We start from the raw sequence: 14,926 nt of genomic DNA, 5'->3' as shown, positions 1-14,926 counted from the left end.
GCTGCTATGCTGAAAATCTGCTCATGATACAAACCGCATGATTCTCCTGCCTCTGCTAATTCTAACTAATAAACCTGGCTGTAGATGTTGTTTTGGTTTCAGTGAGCTCACCTCTTTTCTGTCCTCTAAACTGTGTTGCTGTGTGTTACTGTGGAGCAGTGCTTGAAATTTGTGCCTGAATCCATTTGGATCTGATTGGATGGGAACAGAACCAGTCCACTTTAATTGTTTGATTGGGTTTGGCAGAAATTTAATCACTGAAACCTAGGTTTGACACATTTAAAGTCCGGGTAGAGTAAAAACAAGAATGCATTTCTGAACACATTTAACATGTCAGAAAACATGAAAACATGTAAAAAAAAAATACTGACCTGAGTCATACAGAAGTGTGAAGTTGGGGTATTTTTACACATAAACAAAATAAACACTTGCGAATATTTTCCTCCAGTTAACTTCCATTCAGTACAAGTGAATAAAACAATAGCTTCTGGTTTCAAAACATTGTGATTTCAACTTTCGTGAACTTTGACCGCTGAGGTCGCAGCCTCAACCAAAAGCTAAGAGGTATGTGTGGTTGACCATGGATGTCTCTTTTCCTAACAAGCCGACGCTGAATGATATTGGCCATGAAAAATACAAATACACGGCATGAGAGATGTTGCCTGGCGAGCAATGAGTCAGGAGAAAGGCATGGAGTGTAAGAAATTAGAAAATGTATCAAAAATATCGTATTTCGCAGTATTTATAAGCAAGCTAGCTAACATTCACTTGTTAGTTCCAACCAATACTTGGAACTTATGTGCTTTAACAATAACAATGAAAATCTTAGCTTCAATATTTAAAATTCTGAATATAACAAACTCCAACACAAAACTTTATTTAAATGCTTTCAGCAAATGTTTAATCAAAACTGAAACTTTCAACATCAAATACAGCAAGTTCTCTCCATTTTTTTTTATAGTCACGTGAAATAAATTTGGCTCTGTGAAGTGAAAAACTCAAAACACATATTTTTGCTGTACCCGGACTTTGAGAGGCATTTAGAATACTGAATTATTAGCCACTTCGAAATGTGTGGCTATAATCAGATTAAGAGTCTCACTGAGTACTACACCTTGATCCCAGTGTAGGTTGGAACTGAAATATTTTGGGCTCAGAGCACACTGAGCTCACATTTTCAGGCTCTAGTCAAGCTCTGCTGTTAAGATCTTCTCTTTGTGTTGTGGCCTGTGTGTCCACTGGCCACTTCAGCTTGTGCTAACCTTTAGTTGCTCTCTCTGCTCTTTCCTCTGCTCCCCCCTGCAGGAGCCCGTCTCTACTCCTGCCATTTATGAGGAGCCGTTTGCTGATTTCAAGGTTACTCATTCACATTTAAACCCACCTTCATATGCTCCACCCATCGTCTCATTTCCTCACTGCATCCCTTTGGGTAAATGGCATGCCTCTGAACTCACTGCACCAGATTCTCCCTGTATATACAAAAAGTAGCCAAAACCTATAAAATATGAAATGTGTTACTTTACACAGGCAACCTAGCTGCAGTCATCCATCATCAGGAGTTTGAGCTGTATGTGTGGGTGGAAAACAAAACCCCTTGCGCTCAGCTGTTACCGCCATGGTCTAGATTTTACTGTGATCTAATTACCCAGTGTACGTGTAATTATTATAAGTGGCATTATTTTAAATTAGCTGCCTCAGAAGCTTCATTTACAATTCAGGGGTTCCCAATCGTTTTGGTTCATGACCCTTAAAACATCCGATTGTCTTCCGACCCCTCATCGCAGATTGCATATTTCTACTTTTTTCTTTCCAGTCTTTTAATGGAACAGATGCAGGACTAAAGTTTTCATAATGACTGGGTAACATTTAATTTCAGCCCTCATTTCATGCCTTCATGTAAATACTTGACCCAAAAAGTCTTAGTCACAGAACCTACATTTTATCTTAAAAAGTGGAAAAATGCTGAGTTCTTTATTTGTTTAAAGGTCTAATGCGTAGGATTTAGTAGCGTCTGTTGGTGAGGGTGCAGGTTGCAACTTACTGAAAATCTCTTTGTGTGCCAAGTGTGTAGGAGAACTATCACAAAAAATAAAGCGAATAGCCCTATCTAGAGCCAGTGTTTTTGTCAGTTCTGGGCTGCCATAGAAACATGGCTGACTCCATGGTGGAAATAAATGGTTCATTCTAAGGTAACAAAAACACAAAGATTCTTAGTTTTTGGTGATTTTACGCTAACAAAGACATAGTTGGGAGTATTACAATCAAATTTTGCCAATATATTCCCTCAAATATTACTCCCTGGGCCTTAAAGAAAATAAACAATATTCTGACTGTACACCAAGACTTAAACATTAGCAAGGTTAGTTTTTCCATCATTGGATTTAGCGGCGCATTTATATACATTTGTTCATTAAAGTTCCAGGCTGTAGGATTTAAGGGAATTTATTGCATGTGGAGTGGAGTGTAATATAAACAATGATGTTTTCATTAGTTTATAATCACCTGAAGCTAAGAATTGCTGTCTTTTTTCATTACCTTAGAATGAGCCATTTATATGTTCATATGGAGCGGGGCCTCTTCCACAGAGTCTTCTTGCTTCCAAAGTAGCCCCGAATGGACAAACCAAACAGTGGCTCAATAGGTTCCATTGATGTTTTAGTGTCTGCTACCATAGTTACCCTACATGCTTGGTTGCAATCTGCAACTTTTCCACTAGATGCCACTAAATCCTACACACTAGACCTTTAAAATGTGTATTTCACAGCTACAAAAAATGAATTAGGAGATTGGCAAGTCAGGGTGCAGGCATTGCTGTTTGGCTTTGTATTATATCCATAAATTTTTAATTATTGTTATTGCAGCAACCATATATTTCTATGCATTATAGATTTTAAACAGTAAAAACATTTTTTCAAAAAGTCAGATTTTGGGCTTTTCTCCGTTTTGAACACATGCAGTTAACATTTATCCATTGTATGATCGAGATCTCACTAAAAAAAACAAGAAAACAGTCCTTATTTTCTGTAGAAATATTTTATTTTTTAGTCTTATTTATTTTCAGACCTTTTGGGATGCTCTCCAGGTTCAGACCAACTAATTCAAAATCTATTCCTGATCTTACAGTCATTAACCTTTTCATTCCTGACATGATTGCATGCCCTTCACTATTTCAACTGTATATATATCAGGATACATTGCATGTACAGCGGCTTTGATTTTGAGTCCTTCATGAATCCAGCAAACACAGAACCCTGTGAGGATGACTCCAATCCATGTCATCTTCATCATCCATTTGTCTGCAGATATGTAACCTTAAGCGTGTTGATCCTGTGTATCTAACTGCCCCAGAAGGAGCTTGGGGACAGGAGGCCTCAGCCGGTCATAGCCTCAGAGGAAGAGCAGGAGCGGGACACGGTGGCCTGCATGAGGGAAACCATCCTGGGCATCGAGCGCAAGTGCTCCAGCATGACAGTCAGCTCCACGTCCAGCCTGGAGGCCGAGGTTGACTTTACCGTTATCATGGACCTCCACTCCGGCGTGGAGGACTTCTCCAAGGGAATGTCAGAGCTGGGAGAGAGGGAGCGACAGCCTGAGGTGGGCAGGGAGGACTTTGAGGAGACTTCCAGGTTCTACTCTGCCCGTCTAATGGGCTCCCGGGACAAGTCTCCAATAGAGGAGAAGCTCCCAGAGGAGGGAACACATCATGAGGTAGACGGATGAATGTGCTCATCCTTCATCATCATCACCCAATGGATTCACCCTGCCTGCCTGGACTTGATGCCATAACTACCTATAGTTTTTCTTTATTAATATAATTTTTTTGTTGTTTGACCATTTCCCATCGTTTGAATTTCTTTTTATTTATTTATTCATTTATTTTTAAATTTTGTTCTACATTCTACATGTTTTATTCTCTTTCTTAATGCATTTATTTTTAAATTTTGCATGCATTGTTATTTTTGTCAGTGTTTTTTTTTTTTATTCACCTGCCACTGCATTATCATTTGCATGTTGTCATCAAGCTGAACAATCCAATAAAAACATGGGTTTGTTCCTTTAAAGTAAGCAGTTGTCAAATGCTTTGTCCCTGAGAAATATGCTGCTGTTAAGCAAGGCGCCATTTTATGTGGTGAGATGTTGATGTTTGGCTTAACTGTACTGTTTGTATTCCACACAGCCTCCTGTGGCAAAGAAAGACGCCAGTGCTGTGAGCATGGCCCAAATTCTGAAGAGGGCTGACTCCAGAACAGAGACGCATACAAATGGATCAGAGATCCACCCACAAACCATGAATGTCTCACCTCAGGTAAATGAACATTAATATTATAATATAAGCAGACCGAACTGTACTGTCACATACAATGTGTTAGTCTTAATTCTCACATCTGCTGCCTTTGATTCCTCAGTGCACCTTTCATTGTCATTAGCTGCATGTATAATGATGCTCAACATTAGCTCCATTGTTCCAGCCAGTGACCAAGTTGTAGCACTGTACCGTACGAAAAACTCTTTTTCCAAACATTATTTAGGTAAACTATAATCTTTACCAGTTCAAGTGCACTTAAAAAACTGGCTGTCTATGCAGTAAAAAGCACATACTTTTGGATTGGTGCTACATGACTAGAAAAAAACAAACAAACTGGCATTCGCTTTTGCTCAAGAGGTAAACACCTTACAGCTACCAGAATACACTGCGCCACACTGGACCAATAGATGTAGTTTGGTTCATGTTTGATTAGTGCTGCCTAGTTTTACAGTTTGATCTGAATTTGAAGAGATAGAGAGGGGGCATCTCTCTCTCGTATTCTGTTTATATTAACTATTTGAGGTGTTGGCGGGCAAGTATATTTGTCTAAAATGGGTTGTGAAAGGTTTTGGTACTTACAATATATTTAATAGCATATTCAGTAGTACTTGGACATATTTCCAAAAATGTCCAATTATTTCATTATTTATTTTATTCTTTAATATAAGTTAATATAATATACATACAGTACTTATATAATATAATTATATAAGTACTGTATATAATTTGTATTTGTTGTTCATACTCTTGGCTTTATCATACTTATAGGATCAATCCCATAAATAATAATAAAAAAAAAAAAAATACCCCCCCCCAAAAAAAAGGTCTTCCAATGAAACATGTAATGCTTTTGCAGATCTCAGAGGAGAAAGTTATTTCTTTGGACCGTGAGAGAAACATGACATGTAGCCCATATTCCCCAGACAGCAATGACATTATGGGATGATTATGGAGTAATTTAAGTATTGACAGTGTATTAATGAGGATGATGAAAGCAGGTGTGGATCCTATTCATCTCCTTAGGCAAAGATTTGAGTGCTGGCTGACTGTCCCACAGGTGCCTTATTAAAATGTAATCATTGCAGGGCTCTTTAGCCACTCAGCTAATGGTGTGGATGAACCCAGGCAATCATGTGGAGTGGGTGCCTTTGAAGTGTCAGATCAGTGTTAAGTCCAATTTTCTGAAGACATCAGAGTAAGACATCTCTGGGAAAAAAAAAGTGTGTGTGCATCTGCAGTGAATGGAGGATGACGTCATCGATAAGCAGACAAAGATCTCCAGCACTGACATTTTTAAAACCAGCAGAGGGAGCCATATCATGTCTGTGGTGCTCCTTTGCAGCAGCACAAAGTCTTGGCTGCTGCCTAGTGTCAGCATGTAAAAAGAATCTGTTCAGCTTGAAGATTGCCTTCACAAACAATTAATTAACTATACACATGCTGTTTTTGGTTTGATTTTGAGTCATGACTATGGAATATGCTGTAAGTACAAAAACCTTTCACAATTCATTGAATCCAAAAAATGTACATGGATTCCCCTGACTAGAAGCTAAAGAAATTGTACCATATTTGTTGTCTCTTTTCGTGTATGACACTTAGCCTCTTAGGATGTTAATATGAAATAAAAAAATATATTAAAAAATTGAGGTATTAAAAAAAAAAAAGACGTAACAGTCTAAATGCTACATTTGATGTATGTCCATTTAGCTCAAAGCCATTTCCACCCTTTTGTTCAACAAACTACAATACTTATTATGACTTTTTTTGTTCTTTTATTTTAAATGACAAACTTCACTGTGATTTTAAAATGTTTTGGACATATTACACTATGATTTTCAATAACATTTTGTCACATATTGTACTAAAACATTTTTATAACATACCACATGGTGACATTTTATTGAAACACTATACTGTGACTTTTGGGCTATTTAATGACATGCCATACCATAACCTTAAAAAGCCATAATTACCCTAATTAAAATAAATAAATAAAATTTAGTGACATGCAGTATTTTGACTTTTTATGGCAAACTATAATTTGACTTTTTTATGATACGTTCTACTCTATGAAGTCTTTTGTTTTTTGTGTGCCATTATGGTCTACACACTACACTATGACTTTATTTTAGATGACATACTATGCCAAGAAGTTTTTGTGGCATGTTCTCAGACTGTATTTTGGCATTTTCGTGCCATGTTGTTCCATGTTGTAAAGGATATATTGGTCAACATCCTAAATTATGACTTATATATGCGATTTTGGATAGCACATAATTTTCTTGTGCCATTTTGGATGACATACTTAATATGATTTTTGTTACTTCGGTCTTGGACGACATACTATACTGTTACTTTTTTCAAGCCATTTTAGACGACATACTATTTTATTACTTTCATTATGCCAATTTGATCAACAGATTATACCATGATATTCCTGTTCTTTTTTAGTTCATATACTATATTATCACTTTCAAATGCCATTTATTACAACACACTAAACTATGAATTTTTTATGCCATTTATTTTTCGCCATACTATAGTATGTGATTTTTTTGCCATTTCTCAACATGCTAAATTATGTCATTTTTGGACTTTTTTGGTCTTTGTTTCGACTTTTTACACTATAATGGTCTCTTCAAGCTAGAATATGTCATTTTCAGGCACTTTTGGGAGGGGTCAGAATTTGACATATTTTGCCATACTATAGTATGCAAATTTCTGCCATTTTTTCAAAATTCTAAATTGAGAAATTTTTGGCCTTTTATGGTCTTTATTTTCACTTTGTACACTATAACCCATCTCTACAAGTTATAATATGTAATTTTCAGCCATTTTTGGGAAGGGTCAAAATGTGAAATTTTCGCTATAGTATAGTATGTGATTTTTTGGACATTTTTTCAACATGCTACATTTTGACATTTTTGGCCTTTTTTTCCTTTGTTTCAAGTTTTTACACCATAAGACGTATCTACAAGATATAATATGTCATTTTCAGCCATTTTTGGGAGGGAAGACATTTTTCATATGAGATTTTTGGATACTTTTTCAATGTTACGTTCCCGTTAAGCAAAGGGACGGTAACACTACAACCAAGAAGGACGAACCAGAGCAGAAGCTGAAATTGAAGTAATTTATTGGTGACCAAACAATGGTTTCTCAAAGTGTGAGAGAGGATGGGACCAGGTTGTTATGCCAAAGAAAATAACTGAATAGAACAAAATGGGCCCAACTAAACCACTATCTCGGAAAACAAACTAGAAACAAAAACCTAACTCCCTTCTCTAAATAACAGCTTTCACGAACAAAAACCAGGGGGTAGCAACAATCACTTAACCTAGTGTGTCTAAACAGAGATTTCCTAAGTGTGTGAAAAATGTAAAGGGTACCCCCAACTTACCTAAAGTCCACAACCTCTCATCACATACCTCTCACCGAATGCAAAAACACACAGCCATCTCAGACGCAGAACAAAAAAGGAAGAAAGCCTGGCACTCTGTAGTGCATCCATTTCAAAAACCATGCTGACAGATGATTGGCCAGTTCGGAGTGGAGGGGACAATCCTGACCCTCTGCACAGATAGTAATCTTTGAAATGCACAAGTGGAAACATTCAGATCATGAGCACCTGTAAAAAACACAAGGGAAGAGGGAGAAAACAGGGGAGAAAAACACACACAGCACTGTAGCCCCTGCCTGGAATGTAACATTCAACATGCTAAATGATGACCTTTTTGGCATTTTTTGCACTTTGTATCAACTTTGTACACTATGAGGCTGCTCTACAAGCTAAAATATGTCATTTAAGCCATTATTGAGACGGGTCAAGATTTGACATTTTTCGCCATACTATAGTGTGCGATTTCGGGTCATTTTTTTCAACATACTAAATTATGACATTTTTGGCCTTTTTTGGCCTTTGTTTCGACTTTGTACACTATGACGCGTCTCTACAAGCTAATATATATCATTTTCAGCCACTTTTGGGAGGGTTCAAAAGTTGACATTTTTCGCCATACTATAGTATGTGATTTTTGGCTACTTTTTCAACATGCTAAATTATGACCTTTTTGGCTTTTTTGGGCTTTGTTTTTAATTTTGTTTAAAAGCCCACTTAACTATCACCTCAAGAATATTTCTAGGATTAAAGGTCTGATGTCGCAGCAGGACCTTGAAAAACTTGTCCATGCATTTATCTTTAGTCGAGTTGACTACTGTAACAGTATCTTCTCTGGTCTGCCTAAAAAGTCAATCAGACAATTGCAGCTGATCCAGAACGCTGCTGCTCGAGTCCTTACTAAGACCAAGAGAGCGGACCACATCACTCCAGTTCTGAGGTCTCTACACTGGTCCCTGTCTCTCAGAGAATAGACTTTAAAATTATCTTGCTAGCATATAAAGCACTGAATGGTTTAGGCCCAAAATACATCAAAGACCTTCTAGTCCAGTATGAACCATCAAGACCACTCAGGTCATCTGGTGCAGGTCTGCTCTGTGTTCCAAAAGTCAGAACTAAACATGGAGAATCAGCATTCAGTTTCTATGCTCCGTATATCTGGAACAAACTACCAGAAAATATCAGGTCTGCTGAGAGTCTGAGTTCTTTAAGTCAAGGTTAAAGACTCACCTGTTCACTGCTGCCTTTGACTAAAAGGCTTTTTACTTTTTAAATTTTATATTTTACTTCGAAACTCTGCACTGCAACTCTTATATTTTTGGGTTTTATCTGTTGTTTTCCCACTTGCTGTTTTTAATCACCTTTTACATGCTTCTTTTATAATGTTTTAAATGTGTTTCCTTTCCCCCTGTTGTTGTATTTCAATGTTCTGTGTGAAGCACCTTGAATTGCCTTGTTGCTGAAACGTGCTATACAAATAAACTTGCCTGCCTTGCCTTGCCTTTGTACATTATAACGTGTCCCTACAAGCCAGAATATGTCGTTTTCAGCCATTTTTGGAAGGGGCCAAAATTTGAAATTTTTGCCATAGTATACTATGCGATTTTTGCGATGCCATTTTTTGGACATACTAAATTATTACCTTTTTAGCATTTTCTTTTGTTTTTCATCTTTGGCCTTTTTTGGCCTTTGTTTCCTCTTTGTACACTGTAACGCGTCTCTACAAGCTAGAATATGTAATTTTCAGCCATTTCTGGGAGGGGTCAAAATTTGAAATTTTTCGCCACACTATAGTTTTATTTTTTTGGCCATTTTTTCAACATACTAAATTATAGCATTTTTGGACTTTTTTTTTAGTTTTTGTTTCCACTTTGTACACTATAAAGTCTCTACAAGCTATAATATGTAATTTTCAGTCATTTTTTGGGGGGGGTCAAAATTTGAAATTTTTGCCATAGTATAGTGTTAGATTTTTGGCCATTTTTTCAACATACTAAATTAATACATTTTTGGCCTTTTCTGGCCTTTGTTTCGACTTTGTACACTATGACGCGTCTCTACAAGCTATGATATGTCATTTTCAGCTATTTTTGGGAGGGGTCAAAATTTGACATTTTTCGCCATACTATAGTATGTGATTTTTGGCTACTTTTTCAATATGCTAAATTATGACCTTTTAGGCCTTTTTTGGGCTTTGTTTTGATTTTGTACATTATAATGTGTCTCTACAAGCCAGAATATGTCGTTTTCAGCCATTTTTGGAAGGGGCCAAAATTTGAAATTTTTGCCATAGTATAGTATGCGATTTTTGCAATGCCATTTTTTGGACATACTAAATTATTACCTTTTTAGCATTTTCTTTTGTTTTTCATTTTTGGCCTTTTTTGGCCTTTGTTTCAGCTTTGTACACTATAATGCATCTCTACAAGCTAGAATATGTCATTTTCACATATTTTTGAGACGGGCTACAATTTGACATATTTTGCCATACTATAGTATGCAATTTTTGGCCATTTTTTCAACATGCTAAATTGTGTCATTTTTGGACTTTTTTGGAGTTTGTTTCCACTTTGTACTCTATAACACATCTCTACAAGCTATAATATGTCATTTTCAGCCATTTCTGGGAGGGGTCAAAATTTGAAATTTTTGGGTATGCGATTTTTTGCCATTTTTGCAACAAGCTTAATTATGACCTTTTTAGCAATTTTTGGCCTTTGTTTCAACTTTGCACACTACGACGCGCCTCTACAAACTAAAATATGTCATTTTCAGACATTTTTGGGTGGGTGAAAATTTGACATTTTTTGCCATACTAAAGTATGCAATGTTTTAACTTTTTTTTCAACATGCTAAATTATGACATTTTTGGACTTTTTTGGCCTTTGTTTCCACTTTGTACACTATGATAAGCCTCTACAAGCTATAACATGCCATTTTTCAGCCATTTTTTGGAGAGGTCAAAATTTGACATTTTTTGCCATTCTGTAGCTTGCGATTTTTTGCAATTTTTTGGACATGCTAAATTCTGACCTTTTTTCATGTTTTTTGGCCTTTGTTTTGACTTTGTGCGCTATAATGTCTCTCTACAAGCTAGAATATGTCATTGTCAGGACTTTGGGGAGGGTTCAAAATTTGACATATTTTCGCCGTATGCAATTTTTGGCAATTATTTCAACATGCCAAATTAGTCAGTCAGTCAGTCATTTTCTGTAACCGCTTGTCCTCGTAAGGGTAACATGCCAAATTATGACTTTTTTTTTTTATTATTTTTTTTTTTACTTTTTTGGCCTTTGTTTCCACTTTTTACACTATGATATGTCTCTACAAGCTATAATATGCCATTTTCTGCCATTTTTGGGAGGGGTCAAAATTTCACATTTTTTGCCATATTATACTATGCCATTTTTGGCCATCTTGTAAGCATGCTAAATTATGATGTTTCTGGCTGTTTTTGGCCTTTCTCTCCACTTTGTATACCTTGACATATCTCTACAAGCTATTATATGTCATTTTCAGCCATTTTTGGGAGGGATCAAAATTTTACATTTTTCATGTCCAAAAAGTCATGATTTCAATTGTTAAAGTCATAGAATAGTTTGTCTAAAAAATGCCATACTGTATCATGTCAAAAAATGGTCAAAAATGTCATAGCTCCAAATGTTGAAAAACATCTTAGAATAGAACGTTGAAGATGACAATAGTATAGTAAGTTGAAAAAACTGTCCAAAAAGTGAACAATTAAATTTTTTTAAGTCATAGTATAATTTGTCAAAAAAACACCATACTATAGCATGTCTAAAAATTGACAAAAAAGTAATTTCTCCAACTGTTGAAAACTGACAAGAATACCATGTTGAAGAACTTTTTGGACGACATACTATACAACGACTGTTTTTATGCCATTTTGGATGACAAAGTATACTATGATGTTTTTATGCCACTTTGGACGACATACTATACTATGACTGTTTGTGTGGCATTTTGGATGACATACAATATTATGAAGTTTTTAGGCCATTTTGGATGACAAAGTATACCATGACGTTTTCATGCCATTTTGGACGACAAACTATACTCTGCCATTTTATGCCATTTTGGACGACAATGTATACTATGACGTTCTTATGCAATTTTCGAAGACATGCTACACTATGACTGTTTTTATGCCCTTTTGAATGACATACTATACTATGACTGTTTTTGTGCCATTTTAGAGTACATATGATATATAATGAAATTTTTTCGTCATTTTGGACAACAAAGTTTACTATGACGTTTTTATGCCATTTTGGAATACAGATTATGCAATGATGTTTTTAAGCCCCTTTGGACGAAATACTATACTATGATTGCTTTCGTGCCGTTTTGGACAACATATGATATTATGAAAATATTATGCCATTCAAGTGTGCTATGACATTTTGATGCCATTTTGGAATGCATATCATACTATGAATTTTTTATGCCATTTTGGATGACACGTTAAACTTTGTCTGTTTTTATGCCATTTTGGATGACACATCTTAGTATAAAAACGTCATAGTATAGTATGTTGTCCAAAATGGCATAAAAACAGTCATAGTTTTTATGTCATCCAAAAAGTTACAAAAATAGTTATAGTATAGTATGTCATCCAAAATGGCATCAAAACAGACTTTGTATTGTATGTTGTCCAAAATAGTATAACTGTTTTTATGCCGTTTTTGAGGACAAGCTATGATGTTTTCATGCCATTTTGGAAGACATACTATACTATGACTGATTTCATGCCATTTTGGATTACATACTATTATATTACTTTTTTATGCCATTTTGGACAACCTACTATACTGTGCCATTTTTATTCCAGTTTGGATTACATACTATATACTATGGCTTTTTATATTCCATTTTGGATGACATACTTTGACTTTTGTTGTGCCATTTTGGATTACAGATACTATAACTATTTTATGACGTTTTGGACAGCATACTATATTCTGACATTTTTATACCCTTTATGACAACATACTTTACTATGACTTTTTTGCCATCTTGGACAATTTACTGTACTGCTTCAATGCCGACTTTTCGTGGACATTTTCATTGGATTATAGATGACCTCCACAGTATGACCTTTTAATGCTCTTTTGGATTACATAGTTTACATTTACTTTTCAGACTGTTTTGGAAATAGTATACTAGGACATTTATGTGCCATTTTCAAAGACATACTACAATATTACTTTTTTATGCCATTTTGGATGACATAGTGTACTTTGACTTTATTATGGCATTTTTCATGACATAATATATACACTTATAAGGCTTTTTTCTTGACATAGTTGACTATGACTAATGATTTTTTAATAACGTTATACTTTGACTTGTTTCACATTGTATAGCATCATCCTTTTTTTTTTTTTTTTACATTTTATGACATAATATACTGACCTTTATTAATGAAATACTGTTTTGATTTAGTTTTTTTGTTTTTTTATTACAAGCTATACTGTGACTTTTCTGCCATTTTTATGACATGATACAATAAGAAAATACTTTAAATTTAAAGAAGAAATATCACAATCTTTTTGTCATAAAATCTTTAGTATTTCTAATCTACTGATTGATGTAAACACTTCTTTGTTTAATCACATATTGTATTTCTTCATGTAGCTGGACTTACCTCTTGTGAGGAAGTTAATAAAGACTTCATTTCTCTCTCCTTCAGACCTTTGGAGTGGTCAGCCCGCGGGAGGTTCCTGCTGCCGTTAAAGAAAATGGCTCCCCTGTAAGTATCTTTATAGAGGAAATACATCTGTTTGACAGCATGTGTGCGTGGTGGCAGGGTAAGAAACTTCAGCCATTGTTCTGTCGCTGTCTCTCTTTGTAGCCCTGACCTTTAATTCATATCCCCCTGAAAGAGTGTCAAAATGAATAATGTTAGAAAAGAACATCAAGTGTGCGAGCCAAGTGTTCACAGGGCTTACTTGTAGTCGATGTCATAATAATAATGACTCACCTTTTTGAGATGGAGAATGTGGATGGGAAGATGAATACATTTCACCACCAGTGTCTGGAACAACATTGTTATAATAATTGTACTCATTGTATTTGGTATATTTTTTTTTACTTTTAATTCCTGTTAATAGATAAAATTCAGCTTGTTAAAAAAACCTTTGTTGCTTCAGTCCTTACCTGTGCAGCATGGGGTGCCTACCCCAGGTTTGGTAAGCAGTTTTTATCTCCGGGGTCACAGTTCTGTGCCAGGTTGTGTTTACCCCCCCTTCATTCCTCTTTCCAAGTGGAGTCCTATATAAAAAAAACTTCTCCCACAAATTACTCTATGCATATTACTTTGATTTTGTGAAGAAAGCATTTTTCACATGCCTTGACAGTGAACGGGTAATCCAAAAAAAGGCAAACATTCTTGATCAACTTAAGTAATTGGGGAATACATTTGAAAACAGCAAAAACAAGAACAGCCATTTACAAACTTTCATATGATTCCTGCAGTACAATCCAAATCACATTTATCCAGTCTTGTGCTCAGTACTTCCCAAACATGCATTTTAGCTAAAACATCTCATTTAAAACACATCAGTACAGTCTCATGCACGGCCGAATGGCACGCCTGGGATAGTGTTTTTTTAGTTTAACTTCTTAGTCTTAATACATGTGTTCTGGAAATACTGAGCATACAACTAGATACATGAGACTTGGATTATACTGCAAGATTTGTGTGAGAGTTTACAAACTGAGGTTTTGATGGGGTTTTTTTTTAGCTGTTGCTAAATGTAGACCCAGTTTATGTGAATTTATAAAGAATGTTTGCATTTTTGGATTCCCTGCTCACAGTAGAAAAACAGAGTATTCTTCAATAGTTCAACATAATTTTCCATTTATGTTTCAATTACTTACATGATGAGTAATTGTTATACAAATCTTTTTACAGGTGAAGAATTCTTTTAAGGCTTTTTTTTTCATTTACATTGAAGCCACTGTAGCCACCAGCATTAAATTGCCAGCACCAGTTTGTGTTATTGTGCAAGTCCTCACTGTAGATCTCTTCTGGCCAAAATATGCAGCATATCTTTCAGAGACATTCATTCTGAAAATCATCAGTTTTTATGTCACCATTCTCCAACGTGCTTATGAAAAAGCTTATGAAAGCCTTCAGATTTTCTTTGAGCGGTTTCCTGTTTTTTGTTATTGTTTTTTTTTTTTTTTGTCATACACGC

The 14,926-nt window shown here is 35.5% G+C and overlaps 1 protein-coding gene across 6 annotated transcripts in view; it reads left to right on the top strand.

Moving 5' to 3' along the window:
- The window catches only part of LOC121952532 (band 4.1-like protein 1), a 111,518-nt gene that overhangs the window by 90,875 nt on the left and 5,717 nt on the right, over positions 1-14,926 (top strand). For 5 of the 6 annotated variants that reach the window (XM_042499291.1, XM_042499307.1, XM_042499299.1 and 2 more), the window contains 4 exons: positions 1,306-1,356; positions 3,349-3,708; positions 4,178-4,306; positions 13,417-13,476. In XM_042499291.1, the coding sequence (XP_042355225.1) occupies positions 1,306-1,356; positions 3,349-3,708; positions 4,178-4,306; positions 13,417-13,476 (600 nt within the window). Of the gene's footprint in view, positions 1-1,305; positions 1,357-3,302; positions 3,709-4,177; positions 4,307-13,416; positions 13,477-14,926 lie in introns of those variants that run through there. The other variant, XM_042499315.1, reaches the window with a different exon arrangement.

The sequence above is a fragment of the Plectropomus leopardus genome, chromosome 2 (genome assembly GCF_008729295.1).
Source record: "Plectropomus leopardus isolate mb chromosome 2, YSFRI_Pleo_2.0, whole genome shotgun sequence".
NCBI lineage: Eukaryota > Metazoa > Chordata > Actinopteri > Perciformes > Serranidae > Plectropomus > Plectropomus leopardus.
The sequence above is the reverse complement of the archived record's forward strand: the minus strand, read 5'-3'. Positions and strand labels throughout refer to the sequence as shown.